The sequence below is a fragment of the Haliotis cracherodii genome, unplaced genomic scaffold (assembly GCF_022045235.1).
Source record: "Haliotis cracherodii isolate W230 unplaced genomic scaffold, xgHalCrac1.p SCAF_10, whole genome shotgun sequence".
NCBI classification, from domain to species: Eukaryota; Metazoa; Mollusca; class Gastropoda; order Lepetellida; family Haliotidae; genus Haliotis; species Haliotis cracherodii.
In genome coordinates this window covers 38,067,921-38,093,840 of record NW_027266265.1, presented here as the reverse complement: position 1 = coordinate 38,093,840, position 25,920 = coordinate 38,067,921, and the positions used below count along the sequence as shown (strand labels likewise).

At 40.6% G+C, this 25,920-nt stretch overlaps 1 protein-coding gene across 1 annotated transcript; it reads right to left on the bottom strand.

The window, feature by feature from the left end:
- LOC139454357 (engulfment and cell motility protein 1-like) lies at positions 1–25,894 on the bottom strand. The gene is made up of 19 exons (XM_071235998.1): positions 25,565–25,894; positions 20,783–20,823; positions 19,854–20,153; positions 19,068–19,167; positions 15,877–15,971; positions 15,243–15,308; positions 13,155–13,332; positions 12,793–12,843; positions 11,591–11,713; positions 10,742–10,864; positions 9,693–9,797; positions 8,251–8,359; positions 7,819–7,955; positions 7,111–7,280; positions 5,430–5,545; positions 4,815–4,916; positions 3,674–3,750; positions 3,000–3,119; positions 1–701 (listed from the first exon to the last, which is right to left on the bottom strand). The coding sequence occupies exons 1-19, from the start codon at positions 25,688–25,690 to the stop codon at positions 549–551; spliced, it is 2,292 nt and encodes a 763-aa protein (XP_071092099.1). The 5' UTR covers positions 25,691–25,894; the 3' UTR covers positions 1–548.
- Between the last annotated feature and the right edge of the window lie 26 nt (positions 25,895–25,920).

Sequence of the window (25,920 nt, the reverse complement as noted above, 5' to 3'; positions counted from 1 at the left end):
AGACATACTTGATAAAGACGGAGACCGGTGGAAGGCTGCAGGGTGGTCTAGCACCCGTATGCTGATATATCATGACACCAAACCGAGTAAGACAAGTAGCTGGGCAACCTCATGTCCCTGTGATGTCAAAGATGCAAGTTTCCGCCTACAAGAATGGTCTAGACCTAAAAGGATGGTCCAGCACAAGTACACCTGCATGATGAGGTCCCTCCGCATACGCAGTTCAACAGACACAGGCCTAATGTACGATGAGACACCTCCACAGACACATTTCTCCAGACACAAGACATAATGTACGATGAGACCTCTTCACAGACACAAGACATAATGTACGGTGAGACCTCTCCACAGACACAAGACAGAATGTAGGATGAGAGCCCTCCAGGCGATGCAGCATGCCTTGATTCGTGGACATATTCACTGATACTATAATTACTCCTCAAAATGTCAGTAACTCAGTACCTACTCCAATATCTGAATTCCAGTTTGAGTTTGAGGCACAGCCCACAGTAAGCACTGACAAAACAGACCTAGAGTGCTCTTGCATGTCATAGGTGGTAGACAAAGTTAAGGTTGGCAGGTGCTGGAGGAATGGGCGGGGCTTCGGTTGGTATGGTGATGCCCTCGGTCTCCAGGAGGCGGATCTTAATCTCCATGCTCAGCAGTGTCTCCAGGTCTTGGTTTGTCTGGCTGCTCGTCATCTGCCAATCACACAAAAAATAGATCAGAATCCCCATCAAGGCAAGAATGTCACCCTCCCTACTCTACACACCTCCTACCCCACACTACACATCTCCTGCCCCACACTACACATCTCCTGCCCCACACTACACACCTCCTGCCCCTCACTACACATCTCCTACCCCACACTACACACATCCTGCCCAACACTACACACATCCTGCCCCACACTACATACCTCCTGCCCACACTACACATCTCCTGCCCCACACTACACACCTCCTGCCCAACACTACATAGCTCCTGCCCTACACTACATACCTCCTGCCCCATACTACATACCTCCTGCCCCACACTACACACCTCCTGCCCCTCACTACACACCTCCTGCCCCACACTACATACCTCCTGCCCCACACTACATACCTCCTACCCCACACTACACATCTCCTACCCCACACTACACACATCCTGCCCCACACTACATACCTCCTACCCCACACTACAGACCTCCTGCTCCACACTGCATACATCCTAACCCACACTACATACCTCCTACCCCACACTACACATCTCCTACCCCACACTACATACCTCCTGCCCCGACACTACACACCTCCTGCCCCACACTTCAGACCTCCTGCCCCACACTACATACCTCCTACCCCACACTACACATCTCCTACCCCACACTACATACCTCCTGCCCCGACACTACACACCTCCTGCCCCACACTTCAGACCTCCTGCCCCACACTACATACCTCCTACCCCACACTACACATCTCCTACCCCACACTACATACCTCCTGCCCCGACACTACACACCTCCTGCCCCACACTTCAGACCTCCTGCCCCACACTACATACCTCATACCCCACACTACACATCTCCTGCCCCACACTAAACATCTCCTACCCCACACTACATACCTCCTACCCCACACTACACATCTCCTACCCCACACTACACATCTCCTACCCCACACTACACACCTCCTGCCCCGACACTACACACCTCCTGCCCCACACTTCAGACCTCCTGCCCCACACTTCAGACCTCCTACCCCACACTACACATCTCCTACCCAACACTACACATCTCCTACCCCACACTACACACCTCCTGCCCCACACTACACATCTCCTGACCCACACTACATACCTCCTACCCCACACTACACACCTCCTGCCCCACACTACACACATCCTGCCCCACACTACACACCTCCTGCCCCACACTACACACCTCCTGCCCCACACTACATACCTCCTGCCCCACACAACACACCTCCTGCCCCACACTACACACCTCCTGCCCCACACTACACACCTCCTGCCCCACACTACATACCTCCTGCCCCACACAACACACCTCCTGCCCCATACTACACATCTCCTGCCCCACACTACATACCTCCTGCCCCACACTACATACCTCCTGCCCCACACTACACACCTCCTGCCCAACACTACACATCTCCTGCCCCACACTACATACCTGCTGCCCCAACTTCATACCTCCTACCCCACACTACACATCTCCTACCCCACACTACATACCTCCTACCCCACACTACACATCTCCTACCCAACACTACACATCTCCTACCCCACACTACACACCTCCTACCCCACACTACATACCTCCTGCCCCACACTACACATCTCCTACCCCACACTACATACCTTATGCCCCATACTACATACCTACTGCCCCACACTACACACCTCCTGCCCCACACTACATACCTGCTGCCCCAACTTCATACCTCCTGCCCCACACTACATACCTCCTGCCCCACACTACATACCTCCTGCCCCACACTACACATCTCCTGCCCCACACTACACACCTCCTACCCCACACTACATACCTCCTACCCCACACTACATACCTCCTACCCCACACAACACACCTCCTACCCCACACTACATACCTCCTACCCCACACTACATACCTCCTACCCCACACTACACATCTCCTGCCCCACACTACATACCTCCTACCCCACACTACACATCTCCTACCCAACACTACACATCTCCTGCCCCATACTACATACCTCCTGCCCCACACTATATACCTCCTGCCCCACACTACACATCTCCTACCCCACACTACATACCTCCTGCCCCACACTACACACCTCCTGCCCCACACTACGCACCCCCTGCCCCACACTACACATCTCCTACCCCACACTACATACCTCCTACCCCACACTACATACCTGCTACCCCACACTACAGACCTCCTACCCCACACTACATACCTCCTACCAAACACTACACATCTCCTACCCCACACTACATACCTCCTGCCCCAACAAGGCATGTATCCCATCTGTCCACATGTCAAACTCCTTCTCACAACTGGCTACCAACTGTAAAGGGTCAGTGGTGTCTGGCACAATAGCAAATGCAAAACTGCTTATCTGCAATAGAAAAAGAACAAATCTCACACATAAAATCGACAATTGGCACTGCAATTTTGTTACAATAACTTACAACCTTCAAATCATAATTCTTGCTACCTATCCTTACAAACAATAACAAAAAAACAGATGTATACATGAAATACAATGTGACCAATTGAATGCTTTTCATCTTGGAAGTGGGGGCACGGGTGGCCCAGTCGTCTAAGGCGCCGCGATTCGCTGTGCAGAGTTGCGTCCCTTAGGCACGCCAGAAACCTATGATTGTGGGTTGCCAGAAACCTATGATTGTGGGTTCGAATCCAGGTTCGCCCCGATTATGTTTCTAGGTTTGTCAGCACCATACCCATGCTCATGGGTTTCACTGAAGTGGTAAATGTCTGAGACCTGCATCACTTCGGGCTTTCCTCCCACATTTAAGCTGATACGCCGTGATATGACTGGAATACTGTTAAAAGCGGCGTTAAACCCAACTCACTCATCTTGGAAGTTGGTACCCTATTTACATTCTAACATTTCAAAATTACCCTTACATAATTTTTAATCCAACTCACCCCTTTTCTGTCCCTCTTGTCCTTGGGATTGGCAAATTCTTTGCCAGACTGCAACATCTTGATATCCACAATGGAGACTGAAACAATGCAATATCATAGGATGGAGGAAAATCTAAGCGCTGCGACTGTCGTAAGCCTATGTTCAAGTAGGGGAGTTACAATCATCTTAGCGTTACGATAGTCGTAAGCCTATGTACAAGAAAAGGTGTTACAATCTTCCCAGTGCTACGACTGTCTTAAGTCTATGTTCAAGTAAGGGAGTGATGATCGTCCTAGTGCTACAACTGTCATTAGTCTAAGACTATAAAGAAGTATTGGGTTACGATCGTCTTTGCACTACGATAGATGTAAGCCAATGTTCAAATATAGGAGTTATGATCGTCTTAGCGCTATGGTAGTTGTAAACCTATGTTCAAGTATGGGAGTTACAATCGTCCTAGTGCTACGACTGTCCTAAGCCTACTTTCAAGTATGGGAGTCAAGATTTTAGCTTAATGACAGTCGTAAGTCTATGTTCAAGTATGGGAGCTACAAGCGTTCTAGTGCTACAACTGCCGTAAGCCTATGTTCAAGTATGGAAGTTACGACTGTCTTAGCGCTAAGACTATTGTGGAATTGGGACTTTGTGACAATATCAAGCTACAAAATCTGAGACTGACATTAACACAAGTCAATATGTGACATATGAGCTGTCAGAACACAAGTCATACGACTAGTCAAGTGCAGTAACGCATCATCCTGATTGAATAGCAATAAAAAAACACAACAACTTCTGTTTTATTGCATATAGTGACGTTTCAATGTAGATTCTTATACAGTTATCAAGCTGGAATGATTTACTTCCTCAACTTCTAGAATGCCAACAGACAATTAACCACAGATTTCATCTTATTCCTCCAACAACCTGACATCAGATTTATCACACCATCCTAATGAATGAATAGCACTTTCTATCGATCACCACAGATTTCATCACAAAGCAACATTTTTTTTAAATATGTTCAGGCAGAAGTTAAAAGGAGTTGGCAAATGCCTTGTGGTATAAAGGGCTAGCTATTGTAATGGCTAGATGTGTAGAAGGGGCTGTAGTCCTTATGACCAAAAATATCCATTGATGTACACTTTTCAGTCAGTGACTTACTCTTGTTAGGAAGTTGCTCTATGGGCAAAACGGCGTTGTCCTGGCAATCCCCATAATGAAGTGCTTTGTGATTTGGAGCTAAACGCCAGTACCAGAACCGATCTGAAACAGAGACACCTCATAAACATTGGGAAACAACATCTTTAAGGCCTATGGGGGATTTATCTAGGATTCAAAACTAAGTGCTTCTGGCAGGCAGCCTGAGAAAAAAATAGTTCAAAGTTTGTTCTTTATTTTCTTAAATTCAGATGTAATTTAACATTGCAATTTGAGATTGCATTCAATGCAATAATATAAGAACTAAGCCTTAAAACCTGTTATCTTTATTGGTCCTGTTATCATTGAAGAATAGGTTACCTCTGCAATGGCATAAGATTAGATATTAGTTTTTTAAATGAATTTATAGTTCCAAATAGGGAATTTTTAATGACATTTCCTGCATCCTAGGGGACAAATATTGGCATCTGAGCAGGCGAATATAAATCCCTGCATATTATCAATCATAGTCAACAATTATATGTTGGGGGAAAAGAGACAATCACCAGTGTTCAAAATGAAAAAAAATATGTTTGGGTGGGGAGAAATGATTGACAAGTAAATCTTCATCACTCCCACCTTTCTTCTGGTTGCCCTTGGCATATTTTGTGAAAATGGCCCCCTCCACCATGTGGTTGTAACGCTGCTGCTTGATCAAGTCCATTATCTCAGGCTTAATAATCTCTCTCAACTCACTGAAAAAGAAAACTTTGGTATGAGAATACCATTTTTTTTATATATGAAAATCCTATGTAAATATCCTGGTTACAAATCTGTTCACCTTTAGCTTGTTGAATTGTTTTCAATCTTCTTTCCCCTAACCATGCTAACTGCTGGATTAATTTTAGCCTAAGGTGCTGTAAAGAGGGTGGGGGATTTCAAATGCTCGGTTCTTTATTAAACAAGGGACATCTGAACCAATATTTTGCATATAAATACCTGATAGAAAATTACACATGGTCATATAAAAATATCATCATCAAGGGCATCATGTCAGTTGCTGAAATATGAACATTCAGGTTAATCTAATGTGTCATGTTATAAAATTAGCAGGAAATGATGACCCTTAAATATTCACCAATCCTTATTTCAAGTGTTTTGGTTGAAAATATACGATATATGAAAATACAAATTTATCCGGTGTCATGTTGCTAGCAGACATCAGCAGACGAAAATCAAACATGGCGCTCTTCGCCCGACCTCAGCATACCTCATTGCTATTTTAATTTCAACAAAGTTTACATTCATAAATATGCCTTGGCGAAAGTTGACGATCTTCTCAATCGAAGAATGTTTCATTTGTCATTTTCCGTTTAATATGACAGAAAAACTAAAATAAACGTCATGAATTCTGATAGCAATATTTCAGTAAGTGCAAAGGTCACCAGCTGTGATGTCACAGACAGGGGTAGTCTGCTGATAATCTTTCGTAACAAAACAATAACCGTAAAGTTTGAAATATTTCGCCTGTCACATACAGAATAAACAACAATGCAGTTTACCGGGTACAGCCCGAGCGCTACAATCCGCTCAATTACCACGCTATAGCACGAACACTGTCTCGCTATATCGTTACCGTGACTCACGCTCCAGTGCCTCTCGCTTAATGTTCTAACACCCCTTTTCGGTCTCAGAGAAACTGACACGCCTTTACGATCCAACATCCCTTTTCGGTCTTACGGAAACTGACACGCCCTTCAATCCAACAGCCCTTTTCGATCTTAAGGAAACTGACACGACTTTACGATCCAACACCCCTTTTTGATCCAAGACCCCTTTTCGGTCTAAGAGGAACTGACACGCCTTTACGGTCCATCACCCCTTTTTGATCCAAGGCCCATTTTCGGTCTTAGGGAAACTGACACGCCTTTACGATCCAACACCACTTTTTGATCCAAGACCCCTTTTTGATCCTGAGGGTAGAGCCTGCTTAGCGCAAAATTAATGTTCGCCATAAATTCTTACATTTTCAAAACGTTAATCCTGGTAATCCGATTAGAGTAATCAAAAGAGTGGTTCGTCATGTTGAAACAAACAATGGCTTCAAGAAAAGATGAATGGGAGGGCGCAGCGTGATGTAACACGCATGTGCAATTCATTGTTTACCGAACTGCGCATGTACGTAAGGGGGTAAGTATTTATGATGCGGGAACCCTAAAGTTATATTGACAAGATCTATACATTTCAACTCACAGGATGGCTTTTGATACTGGGGGAACCTAATACAGACATATAAACAAGATGTACACGTTCAACTCACAGGATGGGTTTTGCCTGGGACTCCCACTCTTCCTTACTCTGCCTCTCCAGTTCCCAGATCTTGATGATCTCAGAGTAAGTCAGCTGATTTAGACGGGTTCGAAGGGAATCAAAATTGGATGGGTGGATCTCCAAGGCTCGTGTAATCTGCTCTTTAACGACACCCAGGACCTGTGGAATAAGAAAGATCAGTTTCAGTTGGATGTGTTTGCTGTTTGATGCCTCAGTATTCCTGTAAAATGATGGTGGCTTGTAAACAATTGACTTTGGACCAGACAAACCAGTGATTTACGCTATGAGCAAACTTCCATGTCATCGGATACAATGTCATGCAATCCTGGGGAGGTAGTTTAATATGAAATACCCATTAGCCACTAGTCTAGGGTTTGGTTTTGGTTTGGTTTGTTGTTTAACACCGCACTCAGCAATATTCCAGCTATATGACGGCGGTCTGTAAATAATAGAGTCTGGACCAGACAATCCAGTGATTGACAACTTGAGCATCGATCCACCCAATTGGGACCGATGACATGCATCAACAAAGTCACTGAGCCTGACCACCCGATCCCGTTAATCGCCTTTTACGACAAGCATAGTCGCCTTTTACGGCAAGCATGGGTTTCTGAAGACCTATTCTACCCCAGAATCTTCACGGGCCACCCTAGTCTAGGGAAGATTAGTGTTGAGTCTTGAGTTTTGATGTTCAAACCTTCTGGAAGTCATCCGACGTGGCCTTCATCTCCCGCCATGTTTTATTCAGCAGTTGTATACACACACAGTAGAACTCTTCAAATGGTTTGTCGTGACAGAAAAACATGGGGTAAAATGTCTGACCTTCTTCTGTCGCTGGAAGGTAAAAAGATATTGATAATATATATTGTGTTGCTTTGGGACAAAAGTATTTTCAAATTCATTGAAGCCTTTCTGTAACACTGTAATATAAGTACACCTTTCTTTGTCAAAGTTCAGAGCTTTTTCAGGACATATTGTCGTTGGTAGGTTTTGCTTTATCCAGCCAGAATTCACAAAACAGAAATCTAACATCTTTGCTTTTCAAGAACTGAATATAATTATTTATTAATAAATTACTGAACAAATGAATTCACACATGTTACTGAAGCATAATCAACAAAAAACTTACGCTGTTCGCCTATTTTGAGAATGTCACATAGTATTTCTGTAAGCATGATGCTGGCCCTTACAAATGGACAATCATGCTCATCTGCACGACTTGAGTTCTCAAGCACGACCTGGAGCAAAACGAAGACATGGTCAAAGGGAGATAACTCTAAATAGGCAGTTATTCAATCAAATATTTACATCAAGTTGTGGTGTTTTAGTGAAAGTTTCATCACAAATTGCTTACTGACGTTACCAAGAACTTTTTTGTTGAATATAAAAAAGTATGTTGTAAAAAGCTAGAGATGAGCTAGAAAGATATTGTCATTGCATGGTAGCTCACCAAGCAATCTTAGCACTAAGGTGATCGAAACTCCCATGCTGTAACATAGACTTAAGACAGTTGTAGCTCTACGATTGTTCTGTGGACCAGGACCTAAATACGTAGACAACAGTTTGCGATTTCATCTCGAAAACCACAGAACAGCTGTTAGAATTGATGTTCAAATATTTTTCAGAATATATACTGAGGACTAAGAACAAACAATAGTTGCAGTGGTAAGAGTAGTACCTTACAGAAATAAAAATAGCTGCACCCCAAATAGTATTGCAGTGGTAGAGGAGTACCTTACAGAAATAAAAATAGCTGCACCCCAAATAGTATTGCAGTGGTAGAGGAGTACCTTCGAGAAATAACAATAGTTGCACCCCTAGTATTGCAGTGGTAAGAGGAGTACCTTAAAGAAATAACAATAGCTGCACCCCTAATAGTATTGCAGTGGTAAGAAGAGTACCTTACAGAAATAACAATAGTTGCACCCCTAATAGTATTGCAGTGGTAGAGGAGTACCTTAAAGAAATAACAATAGTTGCAGCCCTAATAGTATTGCAGTGGTGGAGGACTACCTTTACAGAAATAACAATAGTTGCACCCCAAATAGTATTGCAGCCTGGACATATGATGGTTTTGTAGAGCTAGTCCACAGAGATGACATGCTGCAGTTTAACATGAATATCCCACAGTGTACTGACACGAGGCCACCAGTCCTTGTTTCAGCCCATTAGTGCCAAACGCCAGGTAGGGTAACAACAAATATCATCAATTAACACCTGTCGACATGCCGCCGCCGCCGCCGCCGCCGCCGCCAGGGGATCGACACACCTACCTTCCGCTCTCTGGATGTGTTCGAGAGTTATGGTAAAAAGGCCTATATAACCGATAGGCTGTTTTAATGGACACCCACATAATTCTCCCAACAAGATGTAATTTGGATAGAAAGGAATGATCCTGTACTCACTAGAGGTGCTGATTATCATTTTCTTGTCATTTCATAACGTCTAACGAAATTTTTAACTTTTAAAGAGTGGCAGAGTCCTATATAATGTCATATGTCATATATTGCTAACGAAAATGCATATTACTACTTTGTGAAATTGGGTCGTTAATGGAGTCATATGGCTGACCTTGACATAGTTTTCTCCATGGTTCCGGGCGAAGTACAGCATCACATCGAGTGCGAGAAGCCCAGGGGGTGTCTTGGTGAAATCTTCCACAGGCGTGCCCTGATTCTGTCAAGCAATACAACAACAGAAGCATGTTACCATGGTTACAGCGTTGAATATAATTTGGATTTTTTAAAAATGTAACTAAATTTTAACAGTGTTTATAGAAACACATCATTATGATAATCAGTAGAATTTCCGACTTTTGGTATGAAACTAGCCCCTATGGATTTTCACTAGTCTTGGATTAACGGACCAGTGGCCTTGTCAAACCCTGTTATTACTCCATAATACAGGAAGAGAAAAGTGAACATGGTGAAGAGTGTCACAAGTCCTGGGTCCACTTGCATAAAACTACTGTAGCAGTACCAGCACTAGCATTCCCAATATTCCAGCTATATGACAGTGGTCTGTTAATATTTGTTTGTGTGTTGTTTAACGCTGCACTCAGCAATATGCCAGCTATATGACGGCGGTCTGTTAATAATCAATTCTGGACCAGACAATCCAGTCATTGACATCATCGATCCACGCAATTGGTATACGATGACATGCATCAAACAAGTCAGCGAGTCTGGCCACCCGATCCTGTTAGTCGCCTCTTACGACAAGCATAGTCGCCTTTTACAGAAAGCATGGGTTGCTAAAGACCTATTCTACCCAAGATCTTCATGGGTCTAATGGACTTTCACCCTGTGCACTCAAAACAACCAACTCATCTGTTGGTAGAAGACCAGATGACGGAAACATGTATACGTTCAAACATTGGAAACACAAGCGTCAAATGTGTGGTGTCACCCTGGAAGTGACTAAGTTCAAATTTGCCTTTCTTAACCCAGCTGGGAATGGCTGCCAATATGTGATGTGGATGTACAAACATTCTGGCCTGTAGACAGCATGGGTAGTATCCCCCCATGAAGCAATCATCTAATTATACAAAGGCAAATGTTTGAAACAAAAGCCATCATATCTATATTTATTATTATTGATGTCATTATTATTATTCTTACAAGGAATCCCAGCTTCCTGTAGTCCTTGGCTGAGCTTGGTGATTTCCTGACCGTGTTAATGTTTGGGTCACCATCCACATCAAACGCAATTCTCCTCAGTTCTTCAATATCCCGCAGCACAGTCTGTGAAACACACAAGGTATCAGTTGTATGGAAGAGAGACATAACTATGAAAATATGAAGTCAGTTAAGTGAGGTGAGGTCAAATGGGGCTTAACATCTCGTTCAACATTATTGTTTGTTGATTTATTTGTTGTTTAACGCCGCACTCAGCAATATTTCAGCTATATGACGGCTGTCTGTTAATAATCGAGCCTGGACCAGACAATCCAGTCATAGACATCATACGCATCGAGCCACGCAGTTGGGATACGATGACATACATCAACCATGTCAGCGAGCCTGACCACCTGACCCCATTAGTCGCCTCTTATGGCAAGCATGGGTTGCTGAAGATCTACTCTACCCGGGATCTTCACTGGCTTTCTACATTATTGGTCTTTCTACATTATTGTGTCATGAATGCACATGTGGGTGTGGGTGTGGCTGGTTTTATAGCGCTAGCTCACTGAGATACCATGCCGCAGTTTAACATGAATACCCCACTCAGACACAGTATACTGACTCCGAGCCGACCAGTCCTTGTTTTAGCCCCTTAATGCCGAGCGCCAGACAGGGTAACAACAAGTACCATCTTTTGACGTCTTTTGGTATGACGCGGCCGGGGATCGAACTCCGCTCTCCGGGTGGACGCTCTACCACTAGACCACGGAGGCGGTCCTTTTTAGGGGTGTCATATGATGTCACTTTTGGGGCTAGTAAATGCTTCAGAAAAGTCTCTCGGCTCACCTGGTCATGTGAATTTGCAGGTGTCTTCTTGCGATCTTCGTGCAGATTGAGCAGGAGAACCTGCAGGACGTACAGTTGATGCGCCATCTCAGTCCCCACCTGCTGCATTCCTCGTATCACATGCTGCAAGGAACACAAAGACTTTCAAAAATGTAATTAAGGTTAGGGTTAGATTAAAGGGGTTAACAGGTGAAACACACAAGGCATCAGTTGCATGTGAGAGAGACAAAAACATGAAACCATGTCAGTTAAGTGAGGTGAGGTGAAATGTAGTTTAATGTCATGTTCGGGCTTTGTTGCACTCATATAGCGACGTGCATACACACCTTATGTGGGTGCGACTGTTTTAAAGTGCTGGCGCAGTGACATACCATGCTGCTGTTTAACATGAACACCCTACTCAGACACAGCATACGGACTCCGAGCTGACCAGGGCCCACTTGCACAAAGCGATCTTACCGCTAAGACGATCATAACTCCCATTCCTTAACATAGGCTTAGAATAGTCTTAGCGCTAAGATCGCTTTGTGCAAGTGGGCCCAGTTCTTGTTATATCCTCTTAATGCCGAGCGCCAGGTAGGGTAACAACAAGTACCATCTTTTGATGTCATTTGGTATGACACGGCCAGGGATCAAACATCAGACCTTCCACTATACCACCAGACCACATAGGTGGTCTATCCCCACAGGGTTTGTAAATAAAAAAGTGTAGAGTTTCCATTTAAGCCATTTCAACTTCTGTTTGTTTGTTTGTTGTTTAACGCCACACTCAGCAATATTCTAGCTATATGATGGCGGAAAATAATTGAGTCTGGACAAGACAATCCAGTGATTGACATCATGAGCATCAATCCTCCAATTGGGACAAGATGACATGCATCAACCAATTCAGCGAATCTGACCATCCGATCCAAATAGTCGCCTCTTACGACAAGCATAGTCACCTTTTACGACAAGCATGGGTTGCTGAAGACCTATACTACCCCGGATCTTCACGGGTCTCTCAATTTCTCACATTAGAGGGAAATATAAATAGCATTAATTAAAAGTAAAGGTCCATACATGTATATCTTATTAAAACTATAATCAACTGACAACTGCGTTGTCAACTATTGTGACAACAGTTCTGGTTAGTAAATGTAATCTTTTTCCCTTTGCTTCAGAATAGACAATGACAGAGAGAAGCTCAGTAAGATACCTACGCTCAGGATCATATTTCTCATGCTCTTGGAATGTAATTGGTCTGCTATTTTCTGAAAGAGAAAGTATATAACATTTATTAGATAACACATTCAACTTACCACCATGGTAAGCCTCCACATATTGGTTATTTTGAGTGTTGGGTCGGTATTCATTAACATTGCAACGTTATTAACATAGCAACATGACAGTGAACATAACATGATAATATACACGTACTCCAAAATATCCACACAAAAAGTGTCAACTTATTAATTCAAGCAAGGGGCACTCACATTTTTCACATGAATTTCATGATTTACAGTAGGTGTTTGTAGAGATTAGGTAGGTAATCTGCAAGTTATTACACTTGTTTATCCCTTACCCTCCGTTTGTCGGGATCAGCTTTCATGAAAAGTGCATTGATTAAAGCTATGGCGTTCTTTTGAACCTCTGGGTAAGCTTGGCTTGAAAACGTCTGAGTGGTCACTGCTGTTGATCCCCGGCGTCCAAGAACATTTTCTTGTGTTCGTCCAATAACACTGTCTTGTGTTGTATAACGACTGAAACATGTAAGCACATAGGAATATATCACCTCAACCTTCAAATATTGTATACCATATGCTGTTTCCGTTAGCCTGCAGCCACTGCTTACAACATAAAAAATATGTCTTGCATTTAACTTTGGCATGTTAATGGGATGTAATGTTGATATCTAAAAGAAACCCTTTTTTTTCCCTTAAACAATACCCTCCATATGACACAGATTATATGTACTAAGTTTGAGATGTTTGAGATGAATCAACTGCACCCCTTCATATGACACAGATTATATGTACTAAGTTTGAGATGAATCCACTAAATAGTTTAAGAGAAATCGCATTGACAAAGTTTTCGGACGGATGTTAGGGTTTGAAAAATTCATAAAAAAATGGAAAATTAATAAAAACAATTTTTTTCTTTTGACCGCACCCCTCCATATGACATAGATTATATGTACTAAGTTTGAGATGAATCCCCTGAATAGTTTAAGAGAAATCGTGTGGACAAAGTTTTTGGACGGACGATCGGACAGACGGAACCTTCGTATAACTATATACCCTCGACATTTTGTCGGAGATATAACAAGAAAACAGCGTTATCATTATCCCTCACCATGGGTAACATTAGAATTTTGTTTGTTCATATAGTTGTGAATATAAACTATAAAAAAGAGTTATATAAAGCTTTAAGAAGAGATAGGCACTTGGGCCGCTTTATGTCATTAGAAAAAATGACGAAATGTGAAATTACTACACACAACAGGCCATTCTCTGGTAAATATAACTCAGTCTTAATAAGTATCTCTTAGATAAGCTAACTTAAGTAGTTTCTGAGAAAACGTGTCCCCATTGCAGACACTATGCACTAAGTAAAATAATGAGGATCAAGGGCCATAACTCTCTAAACAAAATAAATGACAGGACCAATGTTTGAACTCAATCGTGACAAGTATCTCTTACATAAGCATGCACACTTTCATGTAACGTCAGTAGTTGCAGAGATTTGTCCCAATTTTACACACAATGCAGTAAGTTAAAAAGCATGGAGCAAGGGCAGTAACTCTGTAAAAAGAATGAATGTACGACACCGATTTTCATACTCATTTGAGACCAGTAACATCAGTGTGTTAAATTTCATTTCTCGGAGCACCTTTAGAATACAGTGCAACTTCTCGTGAGGACAATCTCTGCCGTAGGTCACATGTCTCAAAGAAAAACGACCATGTTTTTCTGAGAATCCGTCTGACGCAAACTCACGACCATTGGATTGTTAGCCCAACAGCTAACTGACTGAGCTACGTCCACACTGTGAAACTTTTGGATAGTTTTTGAGAAGATTTGTCCACAATGGGAAGCGGACAGGTGGACGAACTCTGTTCCTATACCCCCGCTCCACTTCGAGGCTGGGTGAGTGAGTGAGTTTGATTTTACGCCGCTTTTAGCAATATTCCAGCAATATCACGGCGGGGGACACCAGAAATGCTCTTCAAGGCTGGGGATAATTTAAGGTTTGCTGAATGTCACTATAATTCCTTTTTGAGTCAGTAACAATCATCATGAACATTTTGGCTAACTTTTACCACAAATTTCAACATGTTCAAAATCGGATTTGTTAAAACAGATAAATTTACATTCTGAAATTTCTTATCCAATCTTAGTAAAAATAAGTTATGTTAGTTAGTAATTAATCCTGTCTGGACCAGACAATCCAGTGATTGACATTATGAGCACTGATTCTCACCATTGGGGTACGATGATATGCATCAACCAAGTCAGCGCGTCTGACCACCCAACCTGTTAGTCGCCTCTTACGATAAGCATGGGTTGCTGAAGACCCATTCTAAACCGGATCTTCACAGGTCAGAAAAAATAAGTTGCAGATGAGATAAATAAAATATAAGCAAAGCCACAGAGAGCACTGAGTTACTGACCTCTGTAAGTGAGGAATGATGTTGACAGGGGTCACCACCTGCTCCACCACAGCCTGCTTACCCGTGCTGAAACAGTTGCCAAGACAACACTGGTCACATGACTAACAGGATCACATGACAGGAAGTTAGTGCAATCAACCTGGATAGGGTCAATATTATGAATACAGATTCTCTTACAAGTCATGTCATGGTTACTGGTCAAATCTTTGAGAATTTGCTACACCAAAACACAACAGCACTGACCTGCTGATCATACTGACATTAACAACTTCTTTAAAGTTATTTTGACCAGACTAATTAATTTTTTTTTAAATTGACTAGCGAACTCTTATTTGCAAAACAAAAACAAACCTAAATTGTGCCTGAATCTAAATGGGCTTTTAGAACATCATATTGTCTCAATTGAAACATTTATCTAAAAAAACTGACATTTACTTGTTTATATACATAAAGGTATACGGACAAAGAAAATTTGTAAAATATGAAAATACAAAGCCTGACCTCATCATGTATTAGCAGTTAATCAAGCTTAAACCTTTATCATCATTCACACTGTATTATGTACACCTACAAGGACTGATAACACACAAATCAATCTTACAAATGGTGTTGTTGCTATGGTAACTAGACTGACCTGTGAAGAACGACAGATTCCAGGATCTCGAGCGCTGACTGCAGACATTGCTTGTCTAGGGTAGCAGTGCTGGAACAGTTGACACACTCCGCTACCTGGACAGCAAATTGTTGTGTTAACCCAAACATACATCCCAGCTCTTTGTTCCAGTGACAGATTTATGTAGGATTCCAAACTAAGTGCCCATGGCAGGCAAATCAGGAAAAATATTTATTTTGTTAAAATTGAGAGTTCTTGTTTCAACATTGCATTCAATGCAGTACTGTTAAACTAAGCATTAAATCCTCTTCCTCTATCTAGTTTCTGTTATCACTGAAATACAGGTCATCTCTACAAAGCCATAACATCAGTTATAACTATAACAGTATGAACAAGGAAATATTTAATTTTAGTTTGGGAATTTTTACTGATATTTGCTGCTGACTTGGGTCATGCTCTGAGCAGGTTTTGATAAATCCCTGAAAACAACACTTCATTGTCGCACAATCTGCTGAAAATGCCATCAGATCCATCATGATCATGGTTGGAAAAATAAGACTGTTACCAAACAATGCCCTGTAATATCAACCAGGAATTTCAAAGTCGAGGTGGTCTAACTGGCTAGTTGATAAGATAATAAAAATGTCAGTCTCTGATAGGGCTGCAACGGTTCAGTTCGGTGGACCGAGAACCGGTACTTGTCGTCTCGATTCTATCTTCGATCTACAATGTCTAGATTTCGATTCGGTTCATGAGGTGCCCAGCCTAGAGTCTGACCCACCGAGTTGGTGGAGGGTGAGAGAGGGAAAGTATCCCTTGTTGTCAAAATATGCCAAACAGTGCCTTGGCACACCTGCCACAAGTGTGGCTAGTGAGAGGGTCTTTTCAACAGCCGGGGATGTTGTGACTGCTCAGAGGGCTTCCCTCAGTAGTGACAATGTGGACAATGTGTTACTTATTTATGCATATTATACATGAATCATTGTATGTTATTAGACTAATGAATCGAATTGAAAATAATCGAATCGAATGGAAATAATCGAGCATCGAACCGAATCGAAGTATTGGTGAACCGTTGCAGCCCTAGTCTCAGAGATATACTGCTGACACAGCACAGGTAAACACTATACGATGTATAGCCTATCTGCACTCATCATTCTCATGTGCCAAACATTCTGCACAGCGAATTGTGGCACCTAAGACAACTGGGTCACCAATGCCCTCAATGTTATCACACAATACAACTAATGCTACAGAACTGGTATGAGCATTTCCTTCTTAATCATTGTTAATTATCATATTGCACTGGCATGTACCCACTTCATGTAAGTTTATGCCATTATGAAATTAATGACCACATGAACCATGGTAATCACACCAATATATCAATATTATGAGTAGAATATTGATTTTTATAACCTATGTTTTGATATCAGTACAATAAAACTGCTGTTAAGATAACTATTTCTACTACACGATGTACACTGAAATAGCATCGAAAGATATGGGATTTCCTGGTTAACTGACAAACGTTTGGCATAAGTGTATCAAATAGGGCTGCGACAAGTTCAAATTTACTACCTGGGTACCTGACCCTGTATTACCAAGATTACCCGACCTACCTAGATACCCACTGTAGGTCTCAAGAGATGGGAACAAAATGTCTGATTGGGAATTGTTTTACTGCACCCCTGGCAAAAACTAGTTAGATACATGTATCAAACGATCGGATTATGTGTACAGTGAAGTTGACTGAGGCTTTATCTTTACTCAAACATATACAAGTCAAAGGAATGTGTGCAGAGACAGAAAGAACTGCGAACATTAACAACTTGTAGTGTAACCACTGAGCTATAGTGAGTTTTTGTCATTAAACAATATATCACGTGACTAACCACGGGTCTGGGTAGTCCTGTGGGTACCTGGGTCCTAGTCAGGACCCACACAAACCAATAACACGTCCCAGTCCTTGTATCAAGATATGTATCCTATCACGACAGAGTGTATCAAGATATGTATTCTATCGCAACAGAGTGTATCAAGATATGTATCCTATCGCGACAGAGAGTATCAAGATATGTATCCTGTCACGGCAGAGTGTATCATCAAGATATGTATCCTATCACGACAGAGTGTATCATCAAGATATGTATCCTGTCACGGCAGAGTGTATCATCAAGATATGTATCCTATCACGACAGAGTGTATCAAGGTATGTATCATATCTCGGCAGAGTGTATCAAGATATGTATCCTTTCACGGCAGAGTGTATCATCAAGATATGTTTCCTATCATGACAGAGTGTATCATCAAGATATGGATCCTATCACGATAGAGTGTGTCAAGATATGTATCCTATCACGGAAGAGTGTATCAAGAGATGTATCCTATCAAGACAGAGTGTATCATCAAGATATGGATCCTATCACAATAGAGTGTATCAAGATATGTATCCTATCACGACAGAGTGTATCAAGATATGTATCCTATCAAGACAGAGTGTATCAAGATATGTATCCCATCACGACAGAGCATATCAAGATATGTATCCTATCACGACAGAGTTATCATCAAGATATGTATCCTATCATGACAGAGTGTGTCAAGATATGTATCATATCTCGGCAGAGTGTATCAAGATATGTATCCTATCACGACAGAGTGTGTCAAGATATGTATCCTATCACGGCACAGTGTATCAAGATATGTATCCTATCACGACAGAGAATATCAAGATATGTATCCTATCATGACAGAGTGTATCAAGATATGTATCCTATCATGGCACAGAGTATCAAGATATGTATCATATCACGGGAGATTGTATCAAGATATGTATCATATCACGGGAGAGTGTATCAAGATATGCATCCTATCACGGCAGAGTGTATCAAGATATGTATCCTATCACGGCACAGAGTATCAAGATATGTATCATATCACGGCAGAGTGTATCTAGATATGTATCCTATCATGGCACAGAGTATCAAGATATGTATCATATCACGGCAGAGTGTATCTAGATATGTATCCTATCATGGGAGAGTGTATCAATATATGTTTCCTATCACGACAGAGTGTATCTAGATATGTATCATATCACGGTAGAGTGTATCAAGATATGTATCCTATCATGGCAGGGTGTATCAAGATATGTAGCACATCACGGCAGAGTGTATAATGACAGGTCTACCCAACATCAATATTTCTACCTTTCGAATGAAATCCGATTCCAAAACATCCCAAGATACAATAGCATGATCCATGAGCGACACAAAGGACTTGAGCGTGTAGGCGAGAGGGTCTCCATTGCTGCAAATAATAGATGTTACCCATGAAGTGACATCATCATGGTCACAGTGCAGGTGAATTATCGCACATGAAATCATAATTGCTGATTTACTGATAAAGATGATAATAAGACTATTTATTTTGATAGGGGAAAATACAATATACATCTACCATGTTTAATAAGTTTTACCTTGATGCATAATTATATAAAGATGTGGTCAGATCACTATTCTGTTTGCAGTAGACATGGTAGAAGAATATTAACAATTATCACAATATATACTACTCAAAAGAAGTTAAGGGCCACCAAATTCTTTCTTTACATTATAGTAACTCTATCACTGTCATGCGATAAGACAATAACTATCATGACTTTCGTAATAATTAAAGAATCGGGTGGTCCTTAACATCTTTTGAGTAGTATATTACCAATTTACTTAATGATCACTTACCATGCTTACTGACACACCAACCAATACAGACATTATAAGCATGTAAAACACATTATCAACTGATCAAATTCTTTGCTATCAGCATGATCAAAGAGTTAATATTTCTTATAACAACATATAAAGTATGGAAATCTTAGACATGTCACACAGGAAACAACCGGCTTTTTATTGTCTTGTACGTGTTGTTTTCAAGATATTGACATAAATGGAACAGTCTCATTGCTCATAGTATGAATGATTTCAAAGAACACTTACAAATTCCCTGATGTGACAAATTTTATGACCAAGGGTAGACCATTCCTGTTGATGAACTCAATCGCAAATGAAATGTCAGAGGAGAAGATTGAGAGATCACGAAGCGCTGATATTTTATCCTGCTGGGAAGCATTGTCATTCAGTTGACTATAAATGTTTTGAGCCTTTTTTCCTGGAGAGGATGTCAGAGTGAGAACATTTCCGTTTGAAATCTCATTCCGATTTTGATCTGTGATGTAGCTGTGACGATTCTGCTCGGAGAATTGTAGCGCAAAATTTTCTTGGTCAGAAAGCTTCCACCTGAAAGAGAAATAAGGAAATTGAGATGTGCACTCAACATTAATGCTTGTTTGTTGTTTATCGCCACACTCAGCAATATTCCAGCTTTTTGACGGCGGTCTGTAAATAATCGAGTCTGGACCAGATGATCCAGTGATTAACATCATGAGCATCGATCTATGCAATTTGGATACGACATGCATCAACCAAGTCAGCGAGCCTGACCACCCGATCCCATTAGTCGCCTCTTACGGCAAGCATGGGCTCAACATTAATGAGTGAGCTTAAGACCACTCTGAACAGTCTGAACAGTTCTTCAGTTATATCACGTAGTGTTTGACTGTCACCTTGATGTGGGAGGAAAGCCCAAAGTGATGAAAGTCTTAGATATTTACCAATTTGGTCAAACCATTGAGCATGTGTATTGTGCTGGCAACATAATCAGGGCGAACTTGGAATTCGAACACATAATCACAGGTTTCTGGCAACACTTAAAGGATGCAACTCTGCACATAGAAATGGAATGCTTTAGATGACTGGCCCACCCGTGCCCCCTTCAATGGTATCATAAACAATGGTTGTACAGTATTGCAATATATGGAGATTCAGGTATCTAGATACAGGTAAGACATTACTGCAAATTTACTTACTGTGTACATATATCCTGAATTATACCAGCTAAAGGACGTTTCTGAAAATAAGGAAGTTTTGTTGTATTAATCAAACATGCAGTATGGCAAATATATGGACAAACTAAGCAATAATGGAATGCACAACATCATAAATTCAGCACATTCTGTTCATTAAAGTAAATATACAGAGTTAAGCTGCTAATTTGCGTAAAATATGCATTAAATAAATCAAATATGCAACAAAAACTATAAATTTGCTGTTGAAACAAAACTAATGAGTGTACTCAGTGTTCCCGCTGGCTTTTAAAACCGCCAGTCCAAGGAACTGGCAACTCTAAAATTTACCAGTCCCCCTCAATTTTTACCAGTCCCAACTTTGAACAAATAAAAAAAACGTAAGAATATTACCTGATTTTAATTTCTTCAAAACTTTTTAAATTATTGGATAAAACGGTTGCGTATGTTACAACTGTTAGACAAAATGATTCAGTATCAGTCGATCGCCAAGTTCACATACTGACAGTTACATTCGGAAAAACTTGTGCGACAAACATACTGGTAGATGCCAATTAAAACACACATCCTGCCTAGTCAATGCACATGCTGTTTCTTAAACAGTTGCTGATTGGTGATTATAGAAATAGCACCTTTCTTACAATGCTAGGTATTGCAAACAAAAATGGCTTCCAGGAGAGGGAGCCGCTAGCATATGCAGACGGGTATAATACTATTCACGGTTTTAAATGATTAACAGGTTTTTTTACGAAACAGGTTTTTACATTAAAATACTCAAATTTCAAGAAAATGGTGGGTAAAAAATTTGAATATCCTCTTTAAAATTGTGGACACCCAATCAAAATCAAACCCCTGGGTAACATACCTAAAAAAAAAAAAAGCTTATCTAGAGCTCTGAATATAACACATGTACATCTTATTTTCATGATAATGCGCTCTCTAGACTCAATGTCAAGTTCTGACTGTATCCACTACTCCTAACAATAATGCATAAACATATTTTTTGGGTCTAGATTTACGAAATCTTGGTTTGTGAAATAAGTCAATATTTTAACACCTGAATCTTTGGAAAACGGTAAAATATTTAACCTTGAAAACAATGCTTATGTTTCCAAGTCCAAATTAATTGTGTTAATACAACTATATGCATTGATCCTATCAATCATGTTAATTCCAATTGACCACATCTTCAAAAGGAAACATCAGATGATCAATATTATCAACAATATTATTTCTACTGATGCTTTTCAGAACCAGTATGTGGCTACTTCATATTCAGTTTGTTCAGTGTCGACAGTGCCACTATACCATGTCTACACCATGCACACAGGTAGTTGACAGACATGACAACCATAACCACAGACATGATAAGAGACCAAACAATTATCAAGATCATCCTGGAATATTAAGGAAGAGAATATATGGATGTCAACTTCTATATTATGAGGAACACAACGTTTTGAAGTATATGCTTAATCCTTCATCAGGCGCGACAAACCTGATGAAGGAGTAAGCATATACTCCGAAACATTGTGTTCCCCATAATAAAGAAGTTGTCATCCATATATTCTCTTCCTTATGTGCATCACTTCAGAATGCCTTTCAAAGATCTGGAATATTAAGTTGCAATGAAAAAGGGTCTTTAGGGCAAAAGTTCCCTTTGTTTCCCTCCATCCTATAATCTAGCTACTGCTGATTGACAACATAGCATTCTTTAGCCAGACATGTTGCAATATGGGCCAAAACATTTTGAGTCCACCAGCCTGAAAATGGCTTTTAACATCATTTTCAGTTAATTTTAATGTCCTCACATGGCATTTCTTAGCTGATCTAACCTGACCAACAGAATGTTACTTGTCTCGGGCTTCGGACAAGTGGCTAAAGTCGCAGACTGATGTTGAAGGAACAACAGGAAATCTTACCCTCTTTGGACATATGATACACCAGAATTAGTATGGTGAATCAGTTAACAGAAACATGTTGCTTCCTGATCATTATTGTTCAAAAAGATGACTTTCTTGAGTTATCATTCAGGTTTCTGACAGAGATAAGATCATAATCAACTCTATCATGTTTAAAGGGGCACTGATCTAACGCCATTCCCCGGACTGGTTGTTGCCTTTGTTATTGTTTTTTCCCCCGTGAGTACCCGGATGATACGCAACGCAACTGAGCGTGACCAGAGACTGGGCTACCGTCTGCAAGGACAGCTAAATAAACTTGGAGGCTGGAGGCAATATTTGTTTTATGCATTTTTGAATAAACACTGATTGGTTAAATGTGATCTATAAAGATTCGACAAAGGGCGCATGTTAATTAATTTCTTCAGCCTAAACTAACAGACAAAAAGAACGGCGGAGCTCATCGGAAGTCGTCATTTGGAAATACCCCAGATGGTTATAGTTTAATACTAAAAAAAAGTATCCATGCAGTGAAAGCATTTTCGGATTTCGGATTGCGTCGATAATACGATTACTACTCCCTTGTTGTCATCCACGTTTTCTCGTATAACCCTACACATGTGTATTTGTCGTCATTCACTTGATGCTCAGTTAATGAATTTCTTACAGGTACAATTAGTGGTAGCACCACTTAGATTACCTGACAAAGGTTCTCATTTGGCATTTATTGTGTCTGGGGTAATTATTCAATCTAAATCCAGGTTTGAAGTGAGGTGAAATGTGCGTTATGTAATATGCACGTGGCAGCCCAGCAAGAGATGAATGATCAGTAGATTTGCTTTTTTAGGTAAATCAACGGATCGTTCCTAGTCATCAAAGGATTAACAGAAAATACGTTGATTGATTAATCACTGTTATCTTGCACAGTGGATATGTCAAAAGTGAGTGTTTACGTGTCTAGGTTTACTAAAACAAAGGGAATACACTCATATCATGGCGTGAAGTGCCGATGTAAAAACAACATACTTTGTTCAAAGGGTTAACTGATAATACGTTGATTGGTTGCTCATTGTTATCAAACTCAGTGGATTTTTTAGGAACCGTGGACGTAATGAAAATAGTTGTCACGTGGCCTTTCTCAGCCAACCCTTGAGACTTGACACCTATGTGAAACACCTGAAACAATCCAAGTGATCAGTTGTGAAACGAACACTGGTTATAATATCCCGAAACGACACATATCTTTTAGAATATTTGATAGTTACAGAGACATGTGACATCGAATAAGTTATTTTGTATAGCTGCAGATGAGTGGGACATTATTCCTTTGTGTGGATATTCACGGATACATTCCTCGAACAAGGAAGCTGCCTATTTATACACATAAATTTGGTAAGTTGTAATTATGGTATTTGCATTTTGTTTTCCTTCATTTGAACCAATTCGTTCTTGTTTCTCTACGTCTTGGTTGGGAAATTCTTCAATGCGCGATGGACGTTGTTTTCACAGGTCATTACCTTTGTAAGCGTGTATAGATTACCGTCAATTTGTAAAATGTGATTCTCTCAGGCAATTTATAAAATGTGTAAATATTTCAGTCATTTTGACTAACAAATCTGTCCAGATTGATCAAGACGATCAAAAGGGCCTACAAACATCACAACAGATTATTATGTAGGATTAGAAGCCAAACAACATAGAAATGTACTTTTCAACGTAACATTTTCAGTCTCTTGGTGATGACATTAAACATCCAAATGTTTGGAATTCGTTATCATAATAATACAGATGGAAATGTTTTTCAGTCACTTTGTAAAATAACTGAATATTTATACGTTTAATAAATATGTTACACATTTTGACAGTAAAAAAATATACACGCTATAAAAAAAGCAATGCTCAGATGAAATATTTACTTTGTGTTGCAAGTCAAAATAGTGTAAACGAAAATCGCAAAATTACCAAGCAAGTGACTTATCAAATCTTCGTCACCATTACCGATGCTACCCACAAAGATACCTACATTTCCTTATTATCTCGAAAACTGTATTTCATTTTGTTGATCAATGTGACCATATGCTCTTATTACTACCGGTATCCATAAAAGTGACTAATGCGCTTACGAATGGCGCAACAGAGGTCGCGAGCTAGTCTAGATTTCTGCTCTACATCCGGGTACTCACTGGGAAAAAACAATAACAAAGGCAACAACCAGTCCCGGGGAATTGCGTTAGATCAGTGCCCCTTTAAGCTGTCATTACTATGAACCACTGACGAATATCGACAATCATGATAATAAAAAAATACAAACAGACATCAGTTAATTCTAGACTTACCAAAATGTTTCCACTCTAAACTTCATATGTGTGAAATGATTGGTTTAAGAATGTCTACTAAAGGAAGTTGTGTCATGGCTTAGTAAGCAGGTGATTATTTTGCAATATATTTGAAATATAATCAAGCAAACAGCGCTGACACATGTCAAATTTAAACCAAATCAAACTGTATCATGAGAAACTGGTTCTAACACTGATGACATATGTACAATTCCATATCATGATATTACACACAACTCAACACAAATGTCATTAAAACCAACTTGAAAACACTTGCACTTTTCGAAACACTTTATCAATACACACTAATGATTACCCAAATTGTGGTAAAAATAAAGCGCGACACTTTCACCAACAAACCAAGTTTCGCAATAATTGGTAACTTATCGACTTATACTAGTAGTGTCAGACGTGGAAAAAATGTTAAAAAATGTACATACATGACAAGTTGTTTGACGTCTGCGCCAAAATGTCAATGATGGCAAAAGTGACAGATCGTGAACATGGAAGGAGACGATTGATGGGATGGAAGACCATTAAATGTTTACCTGGTCAAGTTCAAGGAACAATGCCTGTTGCCCCTGCATTGTAACAGCCACCTTTTTTATATTCTCCAAGTGACTTTTGGAGGTTCGGGCAGGGGGCAGAGTTTTAGTTCCTGGTTGGTCCGACATTGTCGCTGGGTTCGCTTGCTAATTCCGCTCTCCTTGTGACAATTCGTCAATATTTGCACCTTAAGTGCTAATATTCCACTGCTTAAGTTATTTTGAACGGCGAATAAAATGGAATTCTATCCAGATTTCACACACAGGAGTTCAAAATGGTGAATTTTCGGCATGTTTAGGCGATATGTGTCACCACCAGACTCCATTAGCCAAGCCTCTTCCGGGAAGTGGTTCTAAAA